Source organism: Malaclemys terrapin, chromosome 3, assembly GCF_027887155.1.
Source record: "Malaclemys terrapin pileata isolate rMalTer1 chromosome 3, rMalTer1.hap1, whole genome shotgun sequence".
NCBI lineage: Eukaryota > Metazoa > Chordata > Testudines > Emydidae > Malaclemys > Malaclemys terrapin.
Window position 1 is genome coordinate 113,065,293 of NC_071507.1, and position 25,767 is coordinate 113,091,059.

Here is a 25,767-nt window from a genome sequence, read left to right on the forward strand (position 1 = left end):
GGGGACGGTCGCCAGAGGGACGGGGGGGGGGGAGCTGCTGCTGAAGGGGGGCGCCCAGGGCCAGCAGCACCAGCTGCCCAGGCCGTGGACTGCGGCTGCTCCAGCCGGCTGCCCGGTGACCACTGCCAGGGCTGCCGGAGCAGTGGCTAGTGTGTCTATCCCCAGGGCCACTCCAGCAGCAGCTGGTGTGACTGTTCCGGGGGCCACCTGAGCAGCTGGCACTCGAGCCAGCTGCTTGGGCGGCCCTGGAGTCAACCACACTGGTCCCTGCAGAAGTCACGGCGGTCACGGAAAGTCACAGAATCTGTGACTTCCACAACCTCCGTGACAGACCTGGAGCCCTACTCATGGGTTGCTTCCACTTTGGACTAAGCAGGTGTTCCTCCACTGTAGGATGTCCATTACAATAACAAATACAATAGCACTAATACATAATACTGTTTTGTCAAGACTTAAGGAGAACAGAATCTACTATTTTGTTCCCTCTCCTGTCAATTTTCGTTGGGCTGCCTGTGACTCTCCTGAAAGAAGCTACAGTATTGCGAGGGAGGCCAGCCTCACAGTTTAGGCAACACTGGCCTAGATACTAGCAGTAGGGTTCATTACTAGCCAGGTGCTCTTGCTAAGCCTACAGAAAGACCCAGCCAGAAATTCCAATATACACATTTTATAGATCTAACTTCTCAAACAGCAAACCTCCCCTTAAAACGTATTGCATGTTTCTTTATTTTGCATTAATAAGAAAGAAGATTATGTGTAATCAGTGCAACTTGGGATATTCTGTTAACATTAAGGGACAAAATTTCAACATCCTGTTCTGCAAGTGAGGCCCTCACAATGCACACTCAATCATGCAGGCCCAACACTGCATTTGTACGTGCAAACTGACACTGATAGGATCAAATGACTGGGGGGGACTCCTGTTGACCTTAATGGATTTTGCATCGGGCCCCTCATCAGTGCTCCCTTTGGTTACTAAACAATAAGGATGAATTCCTAGCCCCAATGATGTCAGAGAGTTTGCATTAACTCCAAGAGAGCTATATTTTCAATACACAATATAATTCTTTTTTATTTCCTGTTTTGTTTATCTTTTGTTACAAACTTCATGTGATTTTTCTGTCAGTTCTGCTTGGAACAGTTTAATTGAATGCTAATGAAAGCCAGGCTTATAAACAAAAGAAAGTGATCAGAGATCAGCTACACAACTTTTTCTTCGAGAGAAATACTAAATGAGCAGCTTACTTTACTTAGCAGCCCTTTGTGTTCCATTGATGTGTGTGACCCTGTGGCGTGTGAGTGAGTGTAAGGAAGGGGAATTTATCACGTAATATTTTAAGCCTGTTGGTATTATGTTACATTGTCTTCAGCTAAAGTAACAGCTACTCTAACCTTGATGAATGGCTTTGGGAATTTTAGCTGAGTAGTGTTTTTGGAAATCTAATGAAAGCCTGATAGGACTCCAACTATATCTATGAGAGCCAACTGCATATTTATCAGATCCGGTCTGGAAATATGTTGGACACACACACATACTAATTAGGGATGGATGAACTAGTTTAATAAAACAACAGAACTGTCCTGAATCTTGGCCTTCCTGGCTATTCAAACCAAACTTGAACCTTTAGATTCAGATATACGAAATGGAGAATAGGAACATTTTCCATCTATCTAGCTCCATCAACTTATTTCAATATAATCCCGTCTTCATTAAAACTGCTCCTGTCCAAATCCTTCTCTTTCCCCCCGTAATCCTTTATCTCTTCCATTCTTCACCTAGAGATCACTCCCTGCCCAAAGAGATTGCTCCCTCTCCACTTCTGGGGTGCATTGAAGAATCACAATGCACCCACTTCCTTTTCCGTAGCAAAGTGTTACCTATCAACCCCCCTGGGCTAACCTGCTTCCAGGGAGTGCTCTCTCTTCTGTCTGTTCAAAAGCAATTCTCAGCACAGTCGTACCATGCTTCCAGGCTGCCCTGAGTTGACGGTCACTAAACTCCAGTTAGAAATAATTGAACCCATCTGTCTGTGTGTGTCTGCTGTTGTCTATTAGTTTATACTTAGATTGTAAGCATGTTGGAGCAAGGCCTGTCCTTTTTTTTCCTGGTTTTTTACAGAACCGAGCACAACGATTCCTGGTCCATGACTGGGGCTCCTAGCCACTACAGTAATACAAATAAATAATAATAATTAATACATGAATTAATGTTCCTCAACAAATACATGTATTTGATACATTTAGCCTGCATATTTTCTTGCATAATAAACAACTGTTTCCCATGATATATTCCTTATTCATAATTATTAGACCTTTTTGGTGACTATTTTAATCTTGGCAGATTGATGATGAAATGGTCTTTGATAGCATTCAATACTAGCGAGGCCAAGTGTATTGTTTCGTTGTGATTGGTCAGATAAATCACATGGTATAGTTTTTCCACATTTGGATGAGCCGTTCTGGCAGAAATACTCATGTATGAAAACTTAAAATTCATTTTCCACAAATATTTGTGCATGCAACTTTGACGTTTGGTTTCCTGCCAGTAAAAGCCAATCTCATGTACCTTTGCAGAAAGCAACCACTAAAAGGTCACGAGTATGGCCAAAAGCACATTTATGAAAAAACTGTAAGCAAATCTTTCTGGATAATATGCAGTATTTGCTCAGTTCTACCCATGGTGCTTTTTCCATTGTGTCCCATAATGCATTTTGCACCTCTGGAAATCACAGCAGTACTTGGTATCATCGTCTGTCTCATGACAGTGATCACAGCAAACTAGTGCACCAGTTGACTCTCATGCAGTGGGGTTTTCATTCAAAGGTCAAAATCAAAGAAGGATCTCAACATGGGCAGGGAAAAGAAGCATCTCATTAAACTGGAGGGTGCTTGTGTCTTGGAGAATGGATTACAAGACAGAAAACACAGATGAGGGAGAGAAAGGAAAGGGATCAGTTGGGAAGCAGGATCAGTTGCTGGGCAAAGGATCAAGTATATTGCAGATTGGATGAATTTGGGCATCATGGCTTGGAACGGGTAGAAAATACCAAAATAAACCCTCAGAAGGTTTGGGTGAGGATGGAAGTGTTAGAGTATCCTACTTGGGACACACATAGGAATTGCCATGTTGGATTAGACAGTGGTCCATCTAGGCTAATGTGGGCAGCTGTAGCCTGCTAAATCAAGACTGGAAGAACTATTTATGGTTTGAGTCACCTAATTATCCCAGTTTGCTTGCATTCTGCCTCAGAACCTAGCACCTTCTCCCATGAAGACCTCTCATTCTACTTCAATGAGGAGAAAGCAGAAGCAGAATTACAACCCATCTTGACAGACCAAAGGACACAATAGCCAAATGAAACAAAAGAGTCTTTCCATGTGCTTTATCTGAATCTGCCTACTCACCACAGGCAAATGTCTATGAGAGATACCAGCAATTTAGCTGACTAACACCCTGTCTCTAATCTCACCTTCCTGAGCCAAGTCACAGAGACAATTGTGGCAAACAAACTCATCATCACTTGTCCTTTGCCAATGCTCTAAATCTCTAACAGTTAGAATACAGACTTAGATTCAGCATGGAAACAGCACTTGCTGAACTAGCTAATGATCTGCTTATGACCATGGAGAAATGACCAACATCAGTGCTGATACTACTAGGGTTACCATATTTCAACACTGAAAAAAGAGGACACTCCACGGGGGCCCTGGCCCTGCCCCAACCCTGCCCCTTCCCCACCCCCATTCCAACCCCTTCCCCAAAGTCCCTGCCCCAACTCTGAGCACCCTGCATTCCCCCTCCTCCCTCCCACGCTGATCTTGGTTGGGGGTTACTAAGTGCTTCCCTGCTCCCCACTCGCCCTGCAGCCTCTGCACCCCCCTTACCCTGCAGCCTCTGTGACCCCTGCTCCCCACTCACCCTACAGCCCCTGCACCCCCCACCCCTGCAGCCTCTGTGACTCCTGCTCCCCACTCGCCCTGCAGCCCCTGCACCCCCCGCCCCTGCAGCCTCTGTGACCCCTGCTCCCCACTCGCCCTGCAGCCCCTGCACCCCCCCACCCCTGCAGCATCTGCGCCCCCCGCCTGCCCTGCCCCTGCAGCCTCTATGACCCCACATGCCCTGCTCCTCCTTGCCCTGCAGCCTCTGCCCCCCCCCCACCTGCCCTGCTCCCCCGGCAGCCTCTGCCTGGCAGGGGGTTCGGACGGTCAGCGGCGACCGGGACGGTGCAGATCCCTGCAGCCCCGGCACATGCTGCACTCCCCGCCCCATGCCACAGCCTCCTTCCTGCCGTCGCCGAGCACGTTCCCTGGCCTGTCTGTCCCTGCTGGAAACAGTTCCCGCGGCGCTGGGTTCCGAGCTGCGCGGGGCGACGGGGCCACAGAAAGGTCCCCCAATGGCCGGGGGTCCCCACCCACAAGGGAAGCCCGAGCCGCTGGCTGGACCTGGCCTCCCCGTAGTCCTGCAGGCTCGGCTGGGGCGCGCGGTCCCCCCGGCCTGCGGGGGCAACAGCGGCCCCTCCACTGCCTTCTGCGGCTGCGCGCCCGCCCCCGAGCTTGCTACAATGTAGACAGGGTGGCTGGGCTGTGCTGCAGACCCGGCGGGTCGTGCTGGGGCCAGGCGGACCCTGGCTTATGCCTCCCTATTTTCCCGGACATGTCTGGCTTTTTGGAAATTCCCCCCGGATGGGGATTTGAGGACCAAAAAGCTGGACATGTCCGGGGAAATCCAGATGTATGGTAATCCTAGATACTACTAGATCTATCAGTGGCCTTTAATATAATAGATGTAACAACATATGCATTGCAAAATAGCTTTCTGTGTTACTTAAGTGTGGTTTTAATTTTTTCTTAACAGTGAACCCAGTTTTGCTTGTTTTATCTTTGCTTTCCTAGAACTTTCTTTCCCCCCTGTTTCCTACTGTGTAGCTCGCTGAATGAATTTAGCCTGTGGAGCTCTTGTATATTTGAGGTGTCACTCAAGAAGGAACAAAACTTTCTTTTTGTGGAAGAAGGGGAGGTCAGAGTGAGGAGGCAGAAGTGGCCTGGAGATTAAGGTGAAAAGCTTCATTTCCCTTTTTCCAGTAGAAAAGTAAGTATAGACTTTTAGCCTTAAGTCTCAGTTTCCTGGCTTGTGTCACCATAATCCAGTCCTTAATGTTATTTTAACCTAGTTGGCTTTTTGTATGAATTTCCTTGGTTTTATTAAAGATTTTCTTTAAAAAATAATCCATCTCCTTTATGGAGGTGTATAAAAGCAAAGATGACAGAGAATCATGGCTACTGTTACAGGGGTTAGGTGTAGCTGTGGATTTAAAAACTTTTAAAAGAGCAAAGGGCTCCATTTTGCCTTCAGACATACACACACACACAAATCCCACTGGGAAAGGTGCTGTTGTAATTTATACTTCATCCAACCACACTAGTTTCAAAGGGGTTGAGCACTGGGTGTAAAACAGGGCAGACTATGGTCCATTACTTGCTCAAAAGAAACAACCTTATGCACTTTGCAAAAATAGATTTATTACCTCAAAGGACTTTTTGTGGCATACAATATTTTGCAAATATGGTTTGGCACAAGTCCCATCAAGCACAAAGTAAGAATTGACAGTAAAATACGTGAGGAGTTTCTTTTAAAGTACTTACTACACATGAACAGCAGACATTTTTCAAAGTGAAATGTCTTGACCAATATGAAGATGCTGCCAAAATACCATATGCATGCACAACATCATCATCACCCAGAGAAAAATGTTATTTACAGTTCCAGCATTAATGTTCAGTCTTGTGTTGTTTGCTCAAGCTTTGGCAGCAAAAAACAAAACAAAACAATTCCCCTGCCCCTCCTCGCAAAAACCCCCCCAAACCAAAAAACTGGTTATGACCCTTTGTTACTGAGGGTTAGCTAGATTGTCTCTCGAGCTGTGCAACTGCGTAGCAGCATCCAGAGGAAGTAAGAACCTATTTATGTCTCTGGATGCAAGTCAACTGCATGCTGCAGAACAGCTGTGGAGTGGAGGCGGGTCCAAGGGCTGAGCACCTCTCTTGGAGCTAGCGTCAGCACTGCTGCGAGAGGAGCAGGATCATCCCGCCCGAGCCAGCAGGGCTGCATGTAGAATTCACACCGGGCTTTCAGACGCACCCGCCGGTTGGCAGGGGCTGCTTTGCTCTGGCTTCTCCTGTGCTTTCCTCTGCTGCTGATTTTCACGGTTCCAGGCGGTCCACGAGTCATGGCCGGGGCCGCTGGCCCCGCTAATCAACTTCACACTGCGGAACAGCTGTGGAGTGGGGGCGGGTCCTGGTGCTGAGCGTGGAGTTGATCAGCAGGGCCGGTGGCCCCGGCCATGACTCGCGCACCGCCTGGAGCTATGAAAATCAGCAGCGGAGGGAAAGCACAGGAGGAGCCATTCAGCGTGTCTGAAAACACAATGTGAATTCTGCGTGCAACCCTGCTGGCTCGGGTGGGACGATCCTGCTCTTCTTGCAGCAGTGCAGACGCTAGCTCCAAGAGAGGCACTCAGCCCCAGGACCCGCCCCCACTCCACAGGTGTTCTGTGGTGTGCAGTTGATTCGCGGATCCCCTGGAGTGCCCTCGTGGACCCCCGGGGGTGCGCGGACCCCAGTTTCCGAATTGCTGGTATATAGGAATAAATGAATGCTGTGCTCTTGCTGTTTGCTATCCCCGGAGAATATGGGTAGGGTGTGGATGGGAAATGGATGGAGCCTTCGCTCCACCGCCTTCAGTACACTGCCCAGCAAAGCTAAACTAGTATGGGGTGGGGGAAAGTACGATCTGCTGCTCCCATAGGCCAGCCCTGACCGCTACCTCCCACAGTAAGGAGGATGCAGGAAGGGAATTGTAGACCCCTGCGTCATCATTCCTTCCCTGTCATGCTCCTGCCTGGGGCAGGAACACCCCATCCTTTATTGTTGCCTGTGGCCTTATGAAACAATCCAGCCCTAAAAATATTAATAGTAGCAAAAAGTTTGTCCATTTCTATGAGTAACTTGCAACAAACCATTGGTAACTGATAACAACCTACACAGGATTCTGGGAATGTCACTCTGTGTGTCACTCTGAAGCCTAGAATGTCTGTAGAGTTAATGTGAAGTGATGAAAGCAGCTACAAGCATGGTTGAGAGCTCTCTTTGTTCAGAGTATTACCAAGTTGATTCGTCACTGGATATCACATCTATTACCATCCAATTTTTAAGCTCTCAGCCATTTTGATTTTACGAATTACACCCATGAGGTGTACAGCTCCAGTAAGCATGTGTCTAGGTCATACCAAGAGTCCTAGAGCATTGTGATAGCAGAGGTAATTCAGCCTATCACTACCCTTACTCTACATCTAATTTGCATGCAACAAGTTCATTGGTTATATGAGGGAAACTGCCCAGTTGGTGGAGTATCCATATGACCAACTGGCACCTGCACAACTCACTGCAAATCTCACAGCACACACAATAACTGGCTCCCCAGACACAAATCAACCACACAACTAGCGCACACAATCACCCCAAACATCACTCTGAAGCTTACAATGTCTGTTGAGTTAGTGTGAAGCGATGGAAACAGCTACAAGCCTGGTGAGGGCTCTTCTTGTTCAGAAAATCACCAGGTTCAATCTTCCATGGGCAGTCTGTTAATGTCCAATTTTTCATTTTGCAGCCATTTTGGGCTTTTTTACACACATGACTACAAATTATACCTGCGGGACAGCACAGGTTTTCAGCTACTAGTTAAATACTAATTAACTAATTTGAACCCAAAGCATGGTCCATCTTGTGTATCCAGGCAGGGAGTGAGGGGTGTAAGGCCCTCTCTGACTCCCAGTGCTCTACCCATACCATGAGTAGCAGTGCAGAAGGGGGAGCAGTCTCCATGGGGCTGTGACCCTTTCTTCATGTTGTTGAGGAGTGGGCAGGAAGGAGCAGGAACTGGGAGGAGCGTGGGTTCCCATCCACTCCCGTGTGACAGCCAGAATAGCTGTGGCAATGCATTGGGGGAAGAATGCTGTGCCAGGTATGGGGTTGGTGCAGTGCACTTCCCCACCGAATTCACAGCTTAGAGTACGGGGCTAACATTTTTGGCCTCAGCTTATTTAGCTGTATGAGTTTCCTTTAACTACGCACCCAGGTCTTGCACTAATGCCAATGGCAGTTCTGCCTGCAGAACCCACTGAGAGGAGATACTTCTAGAGTTTGATCAGACAGAAGGCAGATTTTGAAAGGCGTCGGCGCAGTTTTTACTCTGTGTGAGGACACGATTCCACATCTCCTCACTCAGGCCAAACAAACATTAATGGCAGTGGGAGTTTTGGTGGCTTAAGAAATGCAGGCCCAGGAGTTCAGAAGTGAATTATTAAACAAACTCTATGTCAAGCTCATATGATGGTGATAACATGGTACCTTTTCCTTCCTTCTGACATCTCTTTCTTTGTACAATACATTTTCTGTTTTCACTTGTAGCTGGGCACGGATTGCCCTGTGCTGAAGGATGCTGTACAATTTCTCTGACCCTTGTTTCATTTCCTCTCTTGAAGCCACATGTTTTTCCTTTCTTTGTGCAGGAGCTCCATGGACTCCACTCACTAGCTTCACAATGCACTGTAACAAACATACGACATGCTGAGCCGGACCGGAAGCTTTAGGAGCACACAATGCATACAGGATATTCATTTTATTATGCATCAACCAAAATGTAAGAAAAATGAATTCATCTTCAAACTGAAAAGCAGGCTGGCCTTGAGCAAATAAGTCTTCTTTCTAAGACCAGTCTCAGATGAGAAACTGGGACAAATAGTGCTCTCAATTTCCCCTGTCCAAATTGGGAGTAACTCTGTTTACCTAAATGGAGTTACTCTGGATCTACAAAGGTATAACTGAGAGGAGAATTTGGCCTGTCCAGGATGCACTCAACTGTAAAATAATGTTAATCAATTATGTACAAGTAGGATTATTTCACACTAGCCGCACTGTTTTTGCCAATTCCATTCAAGAATTATAGCAACAAAAAAAAAATATGGTTTTGGCAAAATGAGACATTGGGCCTGATTCTGATCTCACACTGCTTTTTACAGAAGCATAATTCCACAGACTTCAGTGGAATCAAACTTAGGGTTACCATCCATCTGTATTTCCCTGGACATGTCCGGCTTTTGCGTCTCTAAATAGCCGTCCGGGAGGAATTGGTAACAAGGTTAAAATGTCCGGGGAGTTTTTCTCCCTCACCTCCCTCCCTCCCTTCCATGCAGAGTGCAGCTGCTGATTGGGTGGCTGGGCCGATTGACCCCTTCCCATTGGCCTTCAGCAGCCAGAGCCCTCCCCTGCTCCCCCCTCCCTCTGTCTGCAGCCTGTGTAACACACAAACCGACCCACCGGGCAGCGTGTTTTGCAAACACGTGGAGCCAGAATGGTAAGGGGAGTCGGGGGCGGGGGGCAGTCAGGGAGCGGGGGAGTGCTGAATGGGTCCCCGGCCTCCACCTGCCACACCCCCTCCTCACGTCCCCCCCCGTGGGCCGCCTCCGCCTGCCTCTCCCTTGACTGCTTGTACTGCCAGAGCCAGCAGCAACTGCTGTCTGCTGCCCCCCAGTCCTAGTGTCCCCCATCTACTAATGGGAAGACAGGCTGCCCTTACCCTGCCCTTCCACCCTAGCCCTGAACTTCTCCAACACCCCAAATCCCTCAGCTCCAGCCCTCATCCCCCCACATCCTAATCCTCTGCTCCATCCCTGAGCCCCCTCCTGCATCATGAACCCCTCATCCTCAGACCCACAGCCTTCACCCTGCATCCCCTCCTATCCCCAAACTCCCGCCCAAACCCCTTCCCCATTCCCACACACCCCCTCCTGCCCTCAAACTCCCTCCCAAAGCCCGCACCCCCTCCCTTTGCACTGCCTCCCACCCCCAAACTCCATCCCAGAGCCTGCACCCCTCACCCCCTCCTGCACACCCACCCCCTGCCCCAGCCCGGAGCCTGTACCCAGCACCAAAACTCTATCCCAGAACCTGCACCCTGCACCCCTCCTGCACCCTAATCCCCAGCCCAGGACCTGCACCCCAGACCTCCTCCTCCCACCTAACCCCCCTCCCAGAGCCTTAGGCAGGTGGGAGGGAGGGTTCTGGGCGCCACCAACATTTCTACAACCCTGCCACCCATGCGAGTTGGATAAGAGTCGGGGCAGTCAGGGGATAGGTAGGGTCCTGGCAGGGGGGGCAGTTAGGGTGGGGGGGTTCTCAGCAGGGGGCAGTCAGGGGACAAGAAGCAGGGGGGGTTGGGGTTCTGAGGGGGGCAGTCAGGGGGTGGGAAGTGGGAGGGAGTGGATGGGGCGGGGCGGGGCTAGGGCAGGGCTTTCCCCCCCCCCCCCCCCGAGTGTCCTCTTTTTTGATTGTGGAAATATGGTAACCCTAATCAAACTTGATTCATACCCGGGTGAGAGGAGAATCAGGCCCATGCTGTTCACTCTCTTGGTATTGACAATGTAGTCAAGAGCCATGAAAGGGATGCTATTTGTAACACATACCAGGTAAAGGTGGGGAAAACTGGGAGAGACGTTGGGTTTGGAGGACTTCATTGGTAGGGTTTTGCTTTTACAAAGCCCAGACCACGGACATTTGGATCCAGCTCCCTTATTGTTGTAAATTCTTTAGCAAAGAGTGCCTTCCTAGACTTGTACATCACCTAGTGCATTTTGTGTGCTTCTGTAATGCTTATGTAGATAATTCTCAATGTTTAGGAGTGTGCTTTTGAATAATTGTCCTAGTTTGGCCCATCTCCTAATTTTTCTTCTGCAGATTAAATGTAGCATATGTTTAATACCATATACATCCTCTATCTAGAACAGGGGTGGCCAGCCTGTGGCTCCGGAGCCACATGCGGCTCTTCAGAAGTTAATGTGTGGCTCCTGGTATAGGTACCGACTCCGGGATGGAGCTACAGGTGCCAACTTTCCAATGTGCCAGGGGGTGCTCAGTGCTCAACCCTTGGCTCTTTTACAGACCCTGTACCTCTTCCTGCCCCCTCCCCTGAGCCTGCCATGTCCTCACTCCTCCCCCTCCCCACCCCCGAGCCTGCACGCCATGAAACAGCTGATCGGGAGGTGCGGAGAGGGAGGGAGAGGTACTGATTGGCAGGGCTGCCGGTGGGTTGGAGGCACTGGGAGCGAGGTGGGGAGCTGATGGGAGGCTGCTGACATATTACTGTGGCTCTTTGGCAATGTACATTGGTAAATTATGGCTCCTTCTCAAGCTCAGGTTGGCCACCCCTGATCTAGAGGAATACACCCTGCAACAATATGAGGATTTAATGGCCTAATAGATTTTTCCATCTCTGCAACTTATTTCCAAATTTTACAAACCCTAGAAGACAACTGATCTCAAGCAATCTCCACTTAATTGTTATGTGGCTCATTTTGCTTTTCATATTACATGTGAGGATCTCCTGTTAAAATAATAGGTCTTTACATGCACAGCAAAGGTCTGTTTTTTCTCTGCAGCTTTTAATGACTTTTCCTAGTCAAGACTGACTCATTGTTAAAGCAGCTAGGTCCTAGGCAGCTTGAAACACACACCAAAGAAGCAGAAATGATTCTTCAGGTTTCTTTGTTGTGATGAAACTCCTTGCTTGGAAATCAAACTATGAAAACCATCACCACCACCTGAGGTAAATATATATTTGGGAAGAGAGCTGCAAAACTATTGTACATTATTTGTATTCCTTTCAAACCTGCTCAAGCTTTGCTTCCCTCTCAAAATATGCACACAATTTCCACTGGTACCGTGAGATTTACATCCACATTCGTGGGGGTGAGCAGACTTCCACCAGTGCCAGGCAGTAGCACAGAGCTCTGTGGCTGCACAACATGGGGCAGCACAAAAAGCATAAGGACTGTTCCCCTCTGTGCACTTTCTGAGTGATAGGATCAGTATTGCCTATTCCCATGAATTTATCTTGATTTGCAACAATATTTGAAGTTTTAATTAAAGCCCCAGCTCCTAGAGTCAAGTGATTACATCAGAATCTCAGCTTCCATTAGTTTTTAAGTGAGTTTCTACTCCTCACAGCTGTGGACAAAAGCTTAAAAAATGTGACCTGAAGGCACCTTAAAGGCTCATAAACCAGAAGACAAATAAAAAACCCAACATCTGTATAAAAATCTCATGATTGAGGGGGAGGTGAAGGGGGGCTGACTCATGATTTTTTAACATTTGAGGTTGTCAATGCTGCAAGACACCTCAATGGGTGTGGGAAGGAGCAATGGCTCTGCCCTCTACCCCCAAGCGCCAGTTAGCGGAGCTGGCTCGGTTGGAAGAGGAAGCATGTTGCATTTCCTGAAGGGGTGCAGTACAACTGATATTCACCAGCATGCTGGAGATTTTGGGGAGGAATCCCTGAGGTAGAATTCCTGAGGTGTTCCATATCATCCCAAACATTGGCCTATGCTTAACTGGCACAAGAGAGTCCCTAATAATTGGAAGTTGCTCATCAGAGGGCAATGGATTGTTCTGAAGGGGCCAGAGGGCAGATTCAGGAAACACCTTGAGGTTATGGCACTGGAGAACACTTCTTGTGACTGAACCTTTCTTAAAAATAATTCAGATGCAGTATTGGGTTTCCTGTTCCTAACTCTAAACCTATTCCTGCAAGTCCTCCCCTGCGCGGACTCCATATGAGTTCTACACTTGCAGGGCTTGCAGTACTGGGGCTTAGGCTGGAGACTCTACTTACCAATACTGGTGCACTCCATCGTGTGATTGTTGGGTTCCAGCCCCTCAGGGCAGTTTTCAAGGCACTTTCCGTTGTGTAAGTAAAACCCACTTTTACACTTTGTGCAGAAATTTTTGGTGAAGCAGGTATCACAGTCAGCTTTACATTCTGTAATACAAAACAGGAAGAATTATATCCTGTGTCACTTTCACTCACCCCAGTTAGACACTAAGTCCCTGATTTGCATGTATGCCGAGATTTAGGTTTACGCTTTATGCCACTCTGGCAATGTATAAGGGCCTTCCAGTGAGAGTACATTTTATTTATATCCATGTGAAGTCCCCTTTACACTGCGGGAAATGAGAATGAGAATTTGGCCAGCAAGGCTGCATTCAAAACTGTCTTGCACTTTGGGTAGTCATTGAGCACTGTGCAAAGTGGGTGCACAATGCCACCAGATCAGCAGTGTAACATCCACGTTCCATTCCCATTGCACGGGGTCAGGGCCGGCTCTAGGCACCAGCAAAACAAGCTGGTGCTTGGGGCGGCACATTTTTAGGGGCGGCATGGCCGGCGCCAGAATGCCGCCCCTAAAAATGTGCCCCGGCCGACCTAGCTCATCTCTGCTGCTGCTGCCACGGCGCGCGAAACAGCTGATTTGCGTGCCGCTACTCGTCCTCCCTCCCAAGCTCTGAAACCTGGGAGGGAGGGGGAGCAGCGGCGCGCGAATCAGCTGTTTCGTGCACCGCGGCGGCTCGGGGTCTCCCCCTCCCTCCCAGGCTCTCAAACCTGGGAGGGAGGGGGAGATCCCGAGCAGCCGTTTCGCGCGCCGCTGCTCCCCCTCTGTCCCAGGCTTGAGAGCCTGGGAGGGAGGGAGAGAAGCAGCGCCCGCGCCGCGGCCACTCGGAGTCTCCCCCTCCCTCCCAGGCTCTCAAACCTGGGAGGGAGGGGGAGATCCCAAGTGGCCGTTTCGCGCACCGCTGCTCCCCCTCCGTCCCAGGCTTGAGAGCCTGGGAGGGAGGGGGAGAAGCGGCGCCCGCGCCGCGGCCACTCGAAGTCTCCCCCTCCATCCAAGGCTCTCAAACCTGGGAGGAAGGGGGAGATTCCGAGTGGCCGCGGCGCGGCGCCGCTTCTCCCCCTCCCTCCCTCCCTCCTAGGCTTGAGAGCCTGGGGGGAGGAGGCAGGGCTGGGGATTTGGGGAAGGGGCGGAGTTGAAGCGGGGCCAGGGGTGGGGTAATTAAATAAGGGGGGGGGGGCAAAATTGTTTTTGCTTTGGGCGGCAAAAATTCTAGAGCCGGCCCTGCACGGGGTAAACGACTAGCTAAAGTGCAAGGCAGTGGAGAATCAGGTCCATCAAGTATATCGCCATTAATTCCAGAAGAATTAAAAATGTATTTCAGAATTTAGAATTATTATTTTTTCTTTTCATATTGATTGATTGATTGATTGATTTCTGCTCCATTACTTTTTGTTGTAGTCCCACAGCATTTTCCATAATTACTATGTTTATATCATTCATACAGGACAGAAGCCAGCTACCAGACATGGATTTTTAACAATATGATAAAACTTGTATATATACTATTGTGCAAGTGATATACAAAGGACATGGTTACATTTACTATAGAGATACTGTTAGAGAAAAGTGCACATTTGAAGTTGTTTAGTGGCTCGGAGGTTATATGAATATAGGATTATGCTTCAGCATCTACTCATCAAGAAGTAAGGAGAATTACTTAGCTATAATTCCTATGTTTTATTGAGTCATGTAGGTGACTAGTAAATAAAGTTGGTCAAAAAGGGTTTTTCTCCAGGTTTTTGTTTCAAATTTCAAAATGTCAAAATTTGTCAAAATTCAAAAAGTATTGATGGGTAGGAGGAAGGAAGAGATGCAAGTAAGGCATCTAACCCCACTGAAAGTCAATGACAGTTCGGCATTTCCCCACAGATGGACAGTTGACCAGAATATAGTAACACGCCCAAACAGCAAAAGCACCATTGTGGTTATGCGGTGCATAGTGTATGGTTACAGAGAGGTCATGCAAAGTAGCTCTGGAAATCTCACTGTGGAGCAGTACTCCTCAGTATCAATCTCTATCTCACAGGGAAACAGAGGTAAGGCTGGGGGATTGACAAGAGCATTGCCAGTGAGTTTATAAACAGCATGGATCTCATGGTCACAGGTTCCACTCTGTGCAGTTGCAGTGGCCCATGTCTGCTGCTACAGCCACTGAGCTGTAGCTGTGGCACTGGTGGACTATACTGGTATCCTTTACCTTTGAATAAGGATGTAGGAGAGGAGTCAGTGAGCTATTCCCCCCCCCCCCCCCCCCGCACCGCCTGGATAGGTCATCCATACAAAGATTTTTTTACTTAAGCTTTGTCCAGGTAATGTGAATGTCACTCTAAACTTCCACTCAGATGAATATTAATTGTACCAGCATAAAAAGGCTGAACAAACTAAAGAATCTATCTAGCTAGCTAGTATTTAACTTCCTTGATTCACAGGGATACACAATATGAGGTTTAGTCTCATATCAGAAATAGAAAATATAGAGGTACAGCATTGTTTTCCCCAGCACTTACTTGTACACTTATTTATTTCTGGATACCGCGTTCCAAAGTATCCACTTGGACATGAAGAAAGACATACTCCAATCTGTTTCATGCCAATCCTCTCCAGAACAAAAAAGAGTCTGGGTTTGCATGACAAGCATCCATTGTAGTCGGAACATGTGGCACACCCTCCTTGGCAACCCTGGCTCACATTGGGATGCACTGAAAAGACAAGTTATTTTAAAAAGGAGAAAAGAAGAGATTAGACAAGCCAGTGGGATGATGATGCTTTTGTACTCTGAGTGCTGTGTTAAAATCTTATGTGACAGCCTTCAAGGCTGGTTCATTTTTGCTTCCGTCTCTTATGACCTGACGTTTTGTTTCAATGATATTCTTAGTTGCCTTCATACACATTAAAACGGGAAGCTCAGATGATATGTTCATATCTTGCAAGAATAACTAACAGTAAATTACACCTGAAATTGATTTTGTGGTACAGCAGCAACTTGGGGAATAATCAGGATTTTCCCTCAGTAGCAATGGCTTTACTGACCATGCTTGTGTAGGCCTTGTATGTGTTTGGACAGCAGAGCACAAATAAATAGTTTTTGTGTGTTAACTTACTTGTGCTTTTTATTTCATTATTAGATGATAAAAAAAAACAACAACACTCTAGTCTATAATTTCCTTTATTATTTAAGTTTCTTTTTTAATTGAATTCTGCTGTGTGGGAATGTGGCGGTGTTAGATCTGATGCAAAATTGCCTTGATAAGCAGACACAAAGAACCATCCTGCTCACTTTCATTTTTACATTGGAATGTTCACTCTGGCATGTTTAATTTCTAGCAATTACAACCTGATGTTTGGATTTAACTGTGACATTTAGACTACTCGCATCCCAGCATGGAACAGAGGTAGGAGTTTTACTCCACTTTCAATTGTATCATTCTATTTCTTCAGGAAAAAGAGAGAAAAACTGTATTGCCTCTCACTATAGAGACATACACGTGTTTACTCTGCTTAAAAATCTTTGGTTCTTGTAGTACTTACATGCACCAGTTGTTTTTAAAGTAGACAATAGAAAGATATTGTAACATACCTTTTCAGTAGTAGAGAGATGTCAGTGAAATATTTCTCAGTGTGATACGGGGTAACAGTGGGGGGAGCAGGGGTGGCGGGGAGGGGAACACAGCACTGTGCATCCTTCAACAGTTTAGAACAAGGGTCGGCAACCTTCGGCACGCGGCCCATCAGGTAATCCGCTGGCGGGCTGCGAGACATTTTGTTTATATTGACTGTCCGCAGGCATGGCCCCCTGCAGCTCCCAGTGGCCGCAGTTTGCCGCAGGGATGTGCTGGCCGCCGCTTCTCGCAGCTTCCATTGGCCAGGAACGGCAAACCGTGGCCACTGGGAGCTGCGGGGGGGCCGTACCTGCGGATGGTCAACATAAACAAAATGTCTCGCAGCCCGCCAGCGGATTACCCTGATGGGCCACATGCTGAAGGTTGCAGACCCCTGCTTTAGAAGTACTTACATGTTTTCAATTTTTTTCTGAGACACATACTTAAAATGGGATTCTACTCTGAAAAGTGACTATGCATAAAGAGGCCATTTTCAAAGGCAGGAATGGTCAAGTGATTAAGAAACTGAAATTGTTTAAAAACTATCCATGATTTTCCTTCACTGAACCCAACAAAGAGAAGAAAATGAAGCTGAGATATGAAATATTTGTCATCAAAGCTAATGTCTAAAATACATGAGCACTTCTGACAGGAAATATGTGTGAGCACTAGTGACAGGTAGATCTTTATGAATAAGTTCTCTTGACAGAGAAAGCCTTATGTGCAGCTCCACTTAGGGAAACCTGTATGTGTGAACCCTTGTGACAGGGAAAAAGTTTTATTATGCAGAGATAATAATTTCTCCATAGTTAAGACAAGACCCATTAAAAGCAATTTTTCAGCTCCCCACTAACTCCAAATATGAAAAATATGCATCGCCACTTCCTCATTTTTTCCCTCTTTCTCATATGTACCAGATACCTGTCACACAAGCAGCATGATAAAAGCATGCACAAGTAATCATATTGTTGTTAACATGAAGAGACCCCACAGGTTGGTCTACACTGAAAAGTTACACTGGCATGGCTAAAACTCTCAGAGCTGTGAAAAATCCACACCCCTCAGTGACATAGTTAAGCAAACCTAATCCCCGGGGTAGACAGTGCTATGTCAAGAAAAGAATTCCGTCAACCTAGCTACTGCCTTTCAGGGAGGTGGATTACATATAGCGATGGGAGACCCCTTCCTGTCGCTATAGTAAGGGTCTACAGCAGCTGCAGCTGGGCCTCTGTGGCATTTAAGTGTAGACATAGCCTAAGACTGTAACCCAGGCTGCTTTATAATGTTGATTTTGAACCGTGATATAACTATACACAACAGAAAAACAAAGAAACCTTTCCTGTTTTAAAATATACAGTGTTAAATACCATTGAAAAGAAGATGCTTGGACATTTTTGAATAAACTAAGTCTTTTTTTTAGTTTAAACACCTTAAAATGGATCCTTTTTGAATTTTATTGTCTTCCCTATAGCTACCTAATGAAATTGCAAACTCAAAATTAGAACCATAGGTAGATTGTTATAATGGAGTATATAAAAGGCAGTATTTAAGAGCAGGTTCAGTAAGATGTTTCAGAAATTAATATTACTTGAAAACTCAACACTATGTTCTGTCATGGAACCAGATGGAGAAAAGAAATGAAGGAGGGAGGCTATTTTTGTCATTGATCTCCAAACCAGTCTGGAATACTTTTCAAAACTAAATTGACACTATCAAAGCAACTCTTCGTTGTGGGTAAGAGCTGAGATTACGCAATTCGGACAGCTGTTCCTGGATCCTAACTTGAAATCACACCAAGAGATACGTAATACTGTAAATAATATAAAGATTGTGTATTTAAAATACTTACAAGTCAAAAATAACTGGTTCAAACTGACCCAGGAACAAACTGGAACAATAGGTTTAATTTCTCGATATATACAATTTTGATTGAAAAAGATGTTGATAAGAACACAACCCAGATGAAAAGCTGGGAGAGGGATTTGAACAAAGAAATTGATCTGCATGAGTGGATGTCTATATGGGAAAGGAGATATACATCTTCAATTTGTATTGCTCATATAGATAATTTATATAAATTACTGTATAGATGACATCTGACTCCAGGTAAGACCCCATCATATTTTAGGGAGGTGCTCTGTTACAAGGGTTGTGAGGAAAGGGGAACATACTTGCACATGTAGTGGTTGTCTCCAGGAATTAGACAGTTTTGGGAGGAAATTATTAGAGATTCATCTTATGAAAAAAAATGAGATCCCCTGACCTGCTGACTTAGTGCTCCAGTAAAGGATCTACCTTTTAAACAGAATGACAAATTCATTTATTTGTTATTGTTAGGAGCTAGACTTCGTATTGCATGTTATTGGAAAAATGTGACTTCTCTTCCTGTGGAGCAGTGGTAGGGTAAAATATGAACTGTCCTTGTGATGGAAAAGCTTTCACGCCAAGTACGTACACAAGAGAAGTGCCAAAAAGAGGCTCGATATTTAGAAATTTGGTCACCCTGTTTAGCGTACTCAGAGGAGGAGAGCTCCCCAGCCAGCAAGCCAGAATCTTTATTCGGGTTCTTTGAATATTAACTAGGGTTACCATATTGCAGCCCTGGAAAAAGAGGCTCCAAGAGGCCCCAGCCCCACCCCAACTCCGCCCCTTCCCAGCCCCGGCCCCACCCCAACTCCACCCCTTCCCCAAAGTCCCCGCCCCAACCCCGCCCCCTCCCCTGAACGCTCCACCCCTTGCTCCTCCCCCTCCCCTGCTTCCCACGAATCAAATGTTCACAGGAAGCCTGAAACAGGCAGGCAGGCAGGCAGCAGGTAAACTGGGGCGGCGCGGGGGGGGGGGGGGCGCAAGGAGGTGCTTCCCAGTCCGGCCCCCCCCCGGCTGAGCGGCTCCCTCCGGCGGCCAGACAAGAGGCTCTAGCCCCGGTAGCTCCAGCCCGGCTCGGGCCCTGGGGCGCCGGCCCCAGTTCCGGCTGAGTGGCTCCGGCCTGGCCCCGGTCCTAGCAACTCCAGCTCAGCTCGGCTCGGGCCCCGGGGCACTGGCCCCGGCCCCGGCTGAGCAGCTCTAGCCCGGCCCTGGCCGAGCAGCGCCGGCCGGCGGCTGAGCACTCCCAACCCTGGTCGCTCCGTCCCGGCTCGGCTCGGGCCCCGGTTCTGGCCGAGCGGCTCCGGCCTGGCCGCTGGAGCATCCCCGGCCCCACCGGCCCTGGCCGAGCGGCGCCAGTCAGCGGCTGAGCACCCCCAGCCCTGGTCCCAGCGGCTCCAGCCTGGCTCGGCTCGGGCCCTGGTTCCGGCCGAGTGGCGCCAGCCGGCGGCGGCATCTGAGCTTGCAGCCGCCTCCTCCCGGGCTCCGGCTGCTGCTGCGCTGGGGAGAGCGGTGGGAGCCGGGAAAGTTGGAGCCCAGGGAGGAGGCGGTCCCCTTACTATGCCTCCCTATTTTCCCGGACATGTCCCGCTTTTTGGAAATTCCTCCCGGATGGGGATTTGAGGACCAAAAAGCCGGACATGTCCGAGAAAATCCGGACGTATGGTAACCCTATATTAACTGATCCTGAATGAGTAACAAGTTATGTTGGAGGTTAACATTTTATTGTAGCTTTGCCTTAATAAAAAGTTTGTTTTAAAACTAAACTAAAAGGACACTCCGAGTCCAGAATGTGGTAAACCTTGGTCTCCTCCTCTCCATTCACCTTACTCCCCTGCATGTGCTACCCTGGTCAGTGGCCTATATGTGAAGGAGAAGCACACTGGGGTGCGGGGTGAGCAGACAGGAAGTTGGCAAAGCTTAGGCTCTGATACACCCCTTTTCCTCCAAAGCACTGACCAGTGTAGCTGAGCTGGCATGGGAGCGGGGAAATAATCTACACTAGGTATAAAACTGGCAGAAATTACTTTTCCCCTGGAGCAACAGGATAACTAGGGACTAGACCCTTTAGTCACAATCTAGAGTTCCTGGTCTGCTCCTGGGACTGTGAAACTAAGCGCTGCCCCTTACTCTGCCTCTGTGGTAAAGCTGCAGTTGAATGCTTAGTGAGACCTCACACCATTACTTTTACAGGGACTGGTAGCTTTACTCCTCTTGTCCAGACAGGGTAACTGCAGCACAGCAGAGTGACTTGCCACAGGAAAGCTGGGAACAGAATCCTAATGTGGGACAACCTGATCACAATGCCAGGTTTTGTGACACAAGCAATGGTTGACACAAACATTGCTTCAAATCTCTGTCTGTAGTTAGGTCAGCTGTAAAATGAGCAAATAATGCATAAGTGCCTTGGGAAGAGCTTCGAGATCTACAGGTGAAAAAGTGCTAGGTGAGTGCAAAGCATTCTTAGGAGCCACAATGTTCAGCTGTGGTGACTAAGGCACAGAGAGGTCCAGTGTCTTGGCTGAGAGGTGCTGTGGCCTAGTTGGTTAGGCACTGGCTGCAGAGCTAAAAGATTTGGATTTTAGCTTTGTAGACCAGTCCAAGAAATGTTCTCTTGTGAAACCACATGGCATCTGGTGCAATCTAATTCATTCCAAAGGCAAAACAGACAATAAAAAGAAAGAAAGAAAAAAAACCCATACTCCTCAGAGTTATCTTTACGAGCCAGAATAAAAGTAATCCAGGGCAGAGACAGGGGTGTATCCACTAGCGGCAGGAGCATGCTCTCATCTTCCCTTCAGTCTGAACACGGGTTAGTTTGACCCTTTACTAAAATCCTGCACCCTCAAGGAAGGAACACAGGATGAAATATCCACCATTGAGATTCAAATTCTGCCTCAACCCACCAGCTTATGTATTGAGGCAGAATCTGGCCCTCCATTTTTAATTTTCTGAAACTTCAACCACAACAAACCAGAGAAGAAACTGAACTGCTTGTGAACTATTCAGCTGCTCTTCTTAGTTTAGAGCCTTTTTGCCTTGGAGGGCTTTTTTAGTGCAAGATGTTTGTTCAGATGATCATTCTGAGTATCATTAGCAAATAAAATCACTAGGATTTCTCTTTTTCATAGTATTTTCCAAAACTGTACTCTGGAAACAGTGAGTTGAAATCTGCCTATTAAAAATAGAGAGTTAAGAACAAGAAATTATTTAACCCTAATTTTAAATGATATGTGGAGATTTCAACAACGTGCAGCAACTAAAACTTGAAAAACAAAAAAGATTTTTAAACTAGACAGACAACATTTGCAAATAAAATTTTACATCTTGCCCATAATTTGATTTGCCATTTGGTTTTATAGATATATGGAATCTAGCAAAAAAACATGATTTGATAGATAGATAGATAGAATTTGGATGGGAGTGTGGCCTAGTGATTAGAACAAAAGGCCAGAAGTTAGAATTTCTGTATTCTTTTCCTGTTCTCTGAGTTGATTTGGAATGTAGCCTGGAACAAATCAGTTAGTCTCTCTGCCTTTCAGTTTACTGAGCCTATCGTCTTCAACTCCAAGATGTAAACGTAGAGGCCAGCTCCTAAAATGGACATGCTATAGAAGTGAGTCCCAATCCCCACTAGGGAGACATGGTTACTCATGGCTTCCTGGACCAATAATCTCTCATGTGAGGCAAATGTTAAATTTGATCAGCCACAAGTGATCCAAAATGGACTAGATCCCCCATCAAGTCATAAAACTAGAGGATTCTGTAATCTGGAATGCTCCATGTAGCTCTTCTCTGGAGAAGCTATGAGCTCCATATAAACCAAACCTCATACTTGACCACATCTGGGGAAACCCTAGTAACTCTTACTTGGAAAGGAAATGTAGTCACAAAAATAGATTAGTTATGTCTGGAGGTCCCCTTGTTCAAGATAAACTCTCTCCTTCCTCTCCACAATCCACATGCAATTGAAGATTTCCTCCTAAAGAGGATGGTATAGGAGGGGTCTGTTCCTCAGAGTCAAAGGACTTGCTTGACTTTAGTCTTACTTCAGAACATTGCTGCCTACCATTGTGCAAAGCATAAGGTGAACAGTCTCAAGACTACTAAAATAGTTTCACAAAGAGATCCCAAAAGGATGGGAAAAAATCTCCTCAGATACCTGTCTGGCTTGACAGAGCATTTCCTCCCCTGAGAGGTACTCTGCATCTGAAGGCAAAGAAACCAACCGCTTTTGCACATCAGGTGTCAGCCGGTCGAAAGAGCAACAGAAACGTAAGTATGGGATTGGACCGCAGCCTCAAAAAGTATCCATGACCATTTTATAGCAGTATCAACCAACAAGCAGGCCTTTATCACACATGGCCAAGAATTCACTGGGGAATGCCTCGGCATTATTAAACACGTCTGGCACAGTGAGCCTGATCATTAGATACACTGGCTGCCAGAAACATTCCCCCTCAATTTGGTTAGAAACAGGATCAACAGACTGTAAAACCTCACCAGGGGGTGCAGAGAGTTTAATTCTATTGACTAGCATCTTCAGCACAGCAGAAATAACCCCCGAATCAGCCACAGGAACCACAAACGGCTCACTCTCATTCCAGGGAGTTTTGTAAATAAACTGAAAAATTCTTTGCATGGAGACGGAATGAAAGTTGTTATTTTCCCATACACGCTGCAGATCTCCATCAAAATTCAGGGATATGGGAAATTCAGGCAGTGCAGGGGCTGAAGTAGATCAACAAGGTAAAGCTACATTACTAGATTAAGTAAAAAGTTGTCCTGACAACAGAAAACCCAGGTCAAAAACCATCTTCCCTACATAAAGCAGTAATATTAGAAAAGTCCTTCAAAGTGTTCACAGATCTCACTGTCATAGGTTACTGTATTTGTTTCCAAATCCCTATCTGACCCCTATCCCTCAAGAGAAGAGGCCCATAAATCTTTCCTGAGCATAACAGACTGCAGCTGATCTATTACCTCTCCTTATTTCTAGGCAAGATGGTCTATAATATAAAAGGTGATGTAGAATGTATAAGCTATTATAATAAGGAAGACCCAGCAATTGCATGACAAATGTCACCACCAGCCAAAATCCAGCCAGTTCATGTCTCTCAGCTACTAGTAGAGAAAGTGTTCATGCTAAGCGAGATAAAAAAGAGGAAGGGAAAAATGTATGCAATGTATTTGTAGCCGTGTTGGTCCTAGGATACTAGAGAAACATGGTGGATGAGATAATATCTTTTATTGGACCAACTTTTGTTGGTGAGAGAGACCAGCTTCCAAGCTTACACAGAGCCCTACATCAGATCGGGGAAAAATGTAAGTCTTGGAAGGCAGTCATTTTGGTGCCTGTCTATTCTGAGGGTGTCCCTTTAATGGCCTAATCCTGCAAGACGAAGATCCCCAATCACCCTTACACAGGGCAGGTCTTCACTACCGGGGGGGGGGTCGATTTAAGATACGCAAATTCGCGTAGCTGAATTCGACCTATCGGAGCCGACTTACCCCGCTGTGAGGACGGCGGCAAAATCGACCTCTGCGGCTCCCCGTCGACGGCGTTTACTCCCACCTCCACTGGTGGAGTAAGAGCGTCGATTCGGGGATCGATTGTCGCGTCCCAACGAGACACGATAATTTGATCCTCGAGAGATCGATTTCTACCCGCCGATTCAGGCAGGTAGTGTAGACCTAGCCTCAGTTCAAAGGTGCTAGGGTGACCTGATGTCCCGATTTTATAGGGACAGTCCTGATTTCAGGCTCTTTTTCTTATATAGGCTCCTATTACCCTCCACCCCCGTCCCGATTTTTCACACTTGCTGTCTGGTCACCCTAAAAGGTGCACATATAAAACGCAAAATGGACCACAGAATGCCATCTGGAGATGTGTCCCCCATCAACCCTCCTTCTTTCCCAGACAAAAGAGAAGGTTTATTTACCTCCTCTATGCCTAAACATACTGTATATACAGGGCCAGCTCCAGGCACCAGCGCAGCAAGCAGGTGTCTCGGGCGGCCAACGGAAAGAGGCGGCACGTCCAGCTCTGCGGCGGCAATTCAGTGGCGGGTCCCTCAGTCCCTCTCGGAGGGAAGGACCAGCCGCCGAATTGCCGCCAAAGAATGAATTGGCAGCGGTAGAGCTGCTGCCGAAGTGCCGCCGACCGCGGCTTTTTTTTTTTCCCCGCTTGGGGCGGAAAAAACGCTGGAGCCGTCCCTGTGTGTATATACTCAAGACTGAATGTTTTTCTAAAAGATGTGTGCTATTTCAAACAGGAATTTATACAGGGAAATCCTATGGCCTGTGTTATAAGAAGTTGATCACAATGGTTCCTTCTGGCCTTAAAACCTCTGAATCATAAATACACTGTTGGATTCTCTATGTGCTACTAACATTATGCCTGGTATTAAAGACTGCAATTCTGAGAAAGTACCTTTAAGTCAGTGGGGTTGCACAGGTAGAAATGAAAGCAGAGCCTGGCCCCAGAGCTCTGTTCTCTTGTCTGTGACTTTACCCCACTAGAGACTTTTATTGTTGAGTATTGAAGAGATGCTCATTTACTTGCAAGCTGTACAAGGATCACTCAGCTCAGACTGTCAACATTACACAATTACAGTAGCATTTGAAAGTTTCCCACATGGTCTTTTGAGACCAGAGCTTTTCTCTCTCCGTTTGTTTCAGAAACCACAGAAAGAACAGCAGGAAATAACAGATTTTTCTTGACATGCTGGGGAATAGTGAGAAGGGCATAAACAGCAAGAACCCATAGCCCCATATAAAAATTATGATTTTCTACCACCTTGCTTGCAATGTTAAAAAAATTAATGGGTCATGTAGCCAGCCAGCCCACTGTTTTGGCTTTACTCAATAAATGTGTTTTCTATTAATAACCTCTTCCCAAGCCTGTGTGTAAATTCTGATAGGTGGCATGGATCAAATGTTTAAAGTGAATAGAATAGTGTTTTCTTGTGCAATAATATCTTTACAGGAGTAACATCCTTATAGGATATAGGTAAAAACATCTATATATTTCCCATACATTATCTAATTATATACTATATTGTATAATAACTATCAGGAGTATGGCTCAGTTAGAAGCACTCTCATCTTTGAAGTAGAAGATTATGGTTATGAGTTAAATCCATATCTCACTCACACCAATGTAAATCAAAATCCATTGTTTCTTCAATGGAGTGATTCTGGATTTACCACAGTATATATTAAATCAGAATCTACCCCATGAATATATCAACCTTTGAACTTCTATGCCAGGAGTGAGGGGTGGCCAAACTTACTGGCCATCAGAGCTGCATACCACAATCTTCAGAAGTTCAGGAGCTGGGACACTTCTACTGGGGGCAGGGGCTCTGGGCTTCAGCACTGTAGGAGGCGCCTGATGGAGCTTGAAGCTTCAGACATGTTCCTGCTGAAGCTGCAAGCCCTGAGCCCCACCTCCCCACAGGGCTGAAGCCCCGATCCCCCCCTCCCCACTGGGCAGAAGTCCCTACCCCATCACCCTG

General features: G+C 46.9%; 1 protein-coding gene across 1 annotated transcript in view; it reads right to left on the bottom strand.

The window, feature by feature from the left end:
* The window catches only part of RSPO3 (R-spondin 3), an 86,890-nt gene that overhangs the window by 29,176 nt on the left and 31,947 nt on the right, over nt 1-25,767 (bottom strand). Inside the window, exons 2-4 of the mRNA XM_054024238.1 lie at nt 15,293-15,484; nt 12,728-12,874; nt 8,410-8,607 (exon numbers count right to left, since the gene is read on the bottom strand). Coding sequence (XP_053880213.1) covers nt 8,410-8,607; nt 12,728-12,874; nt 15,293-15,484 — 537 coding nt within the window. The remainder of the gene's footprint in view (nt 1-8,409; nt 8,608-12,727; nt 12,875-15,292; nt 15,485-25,767) is intronic.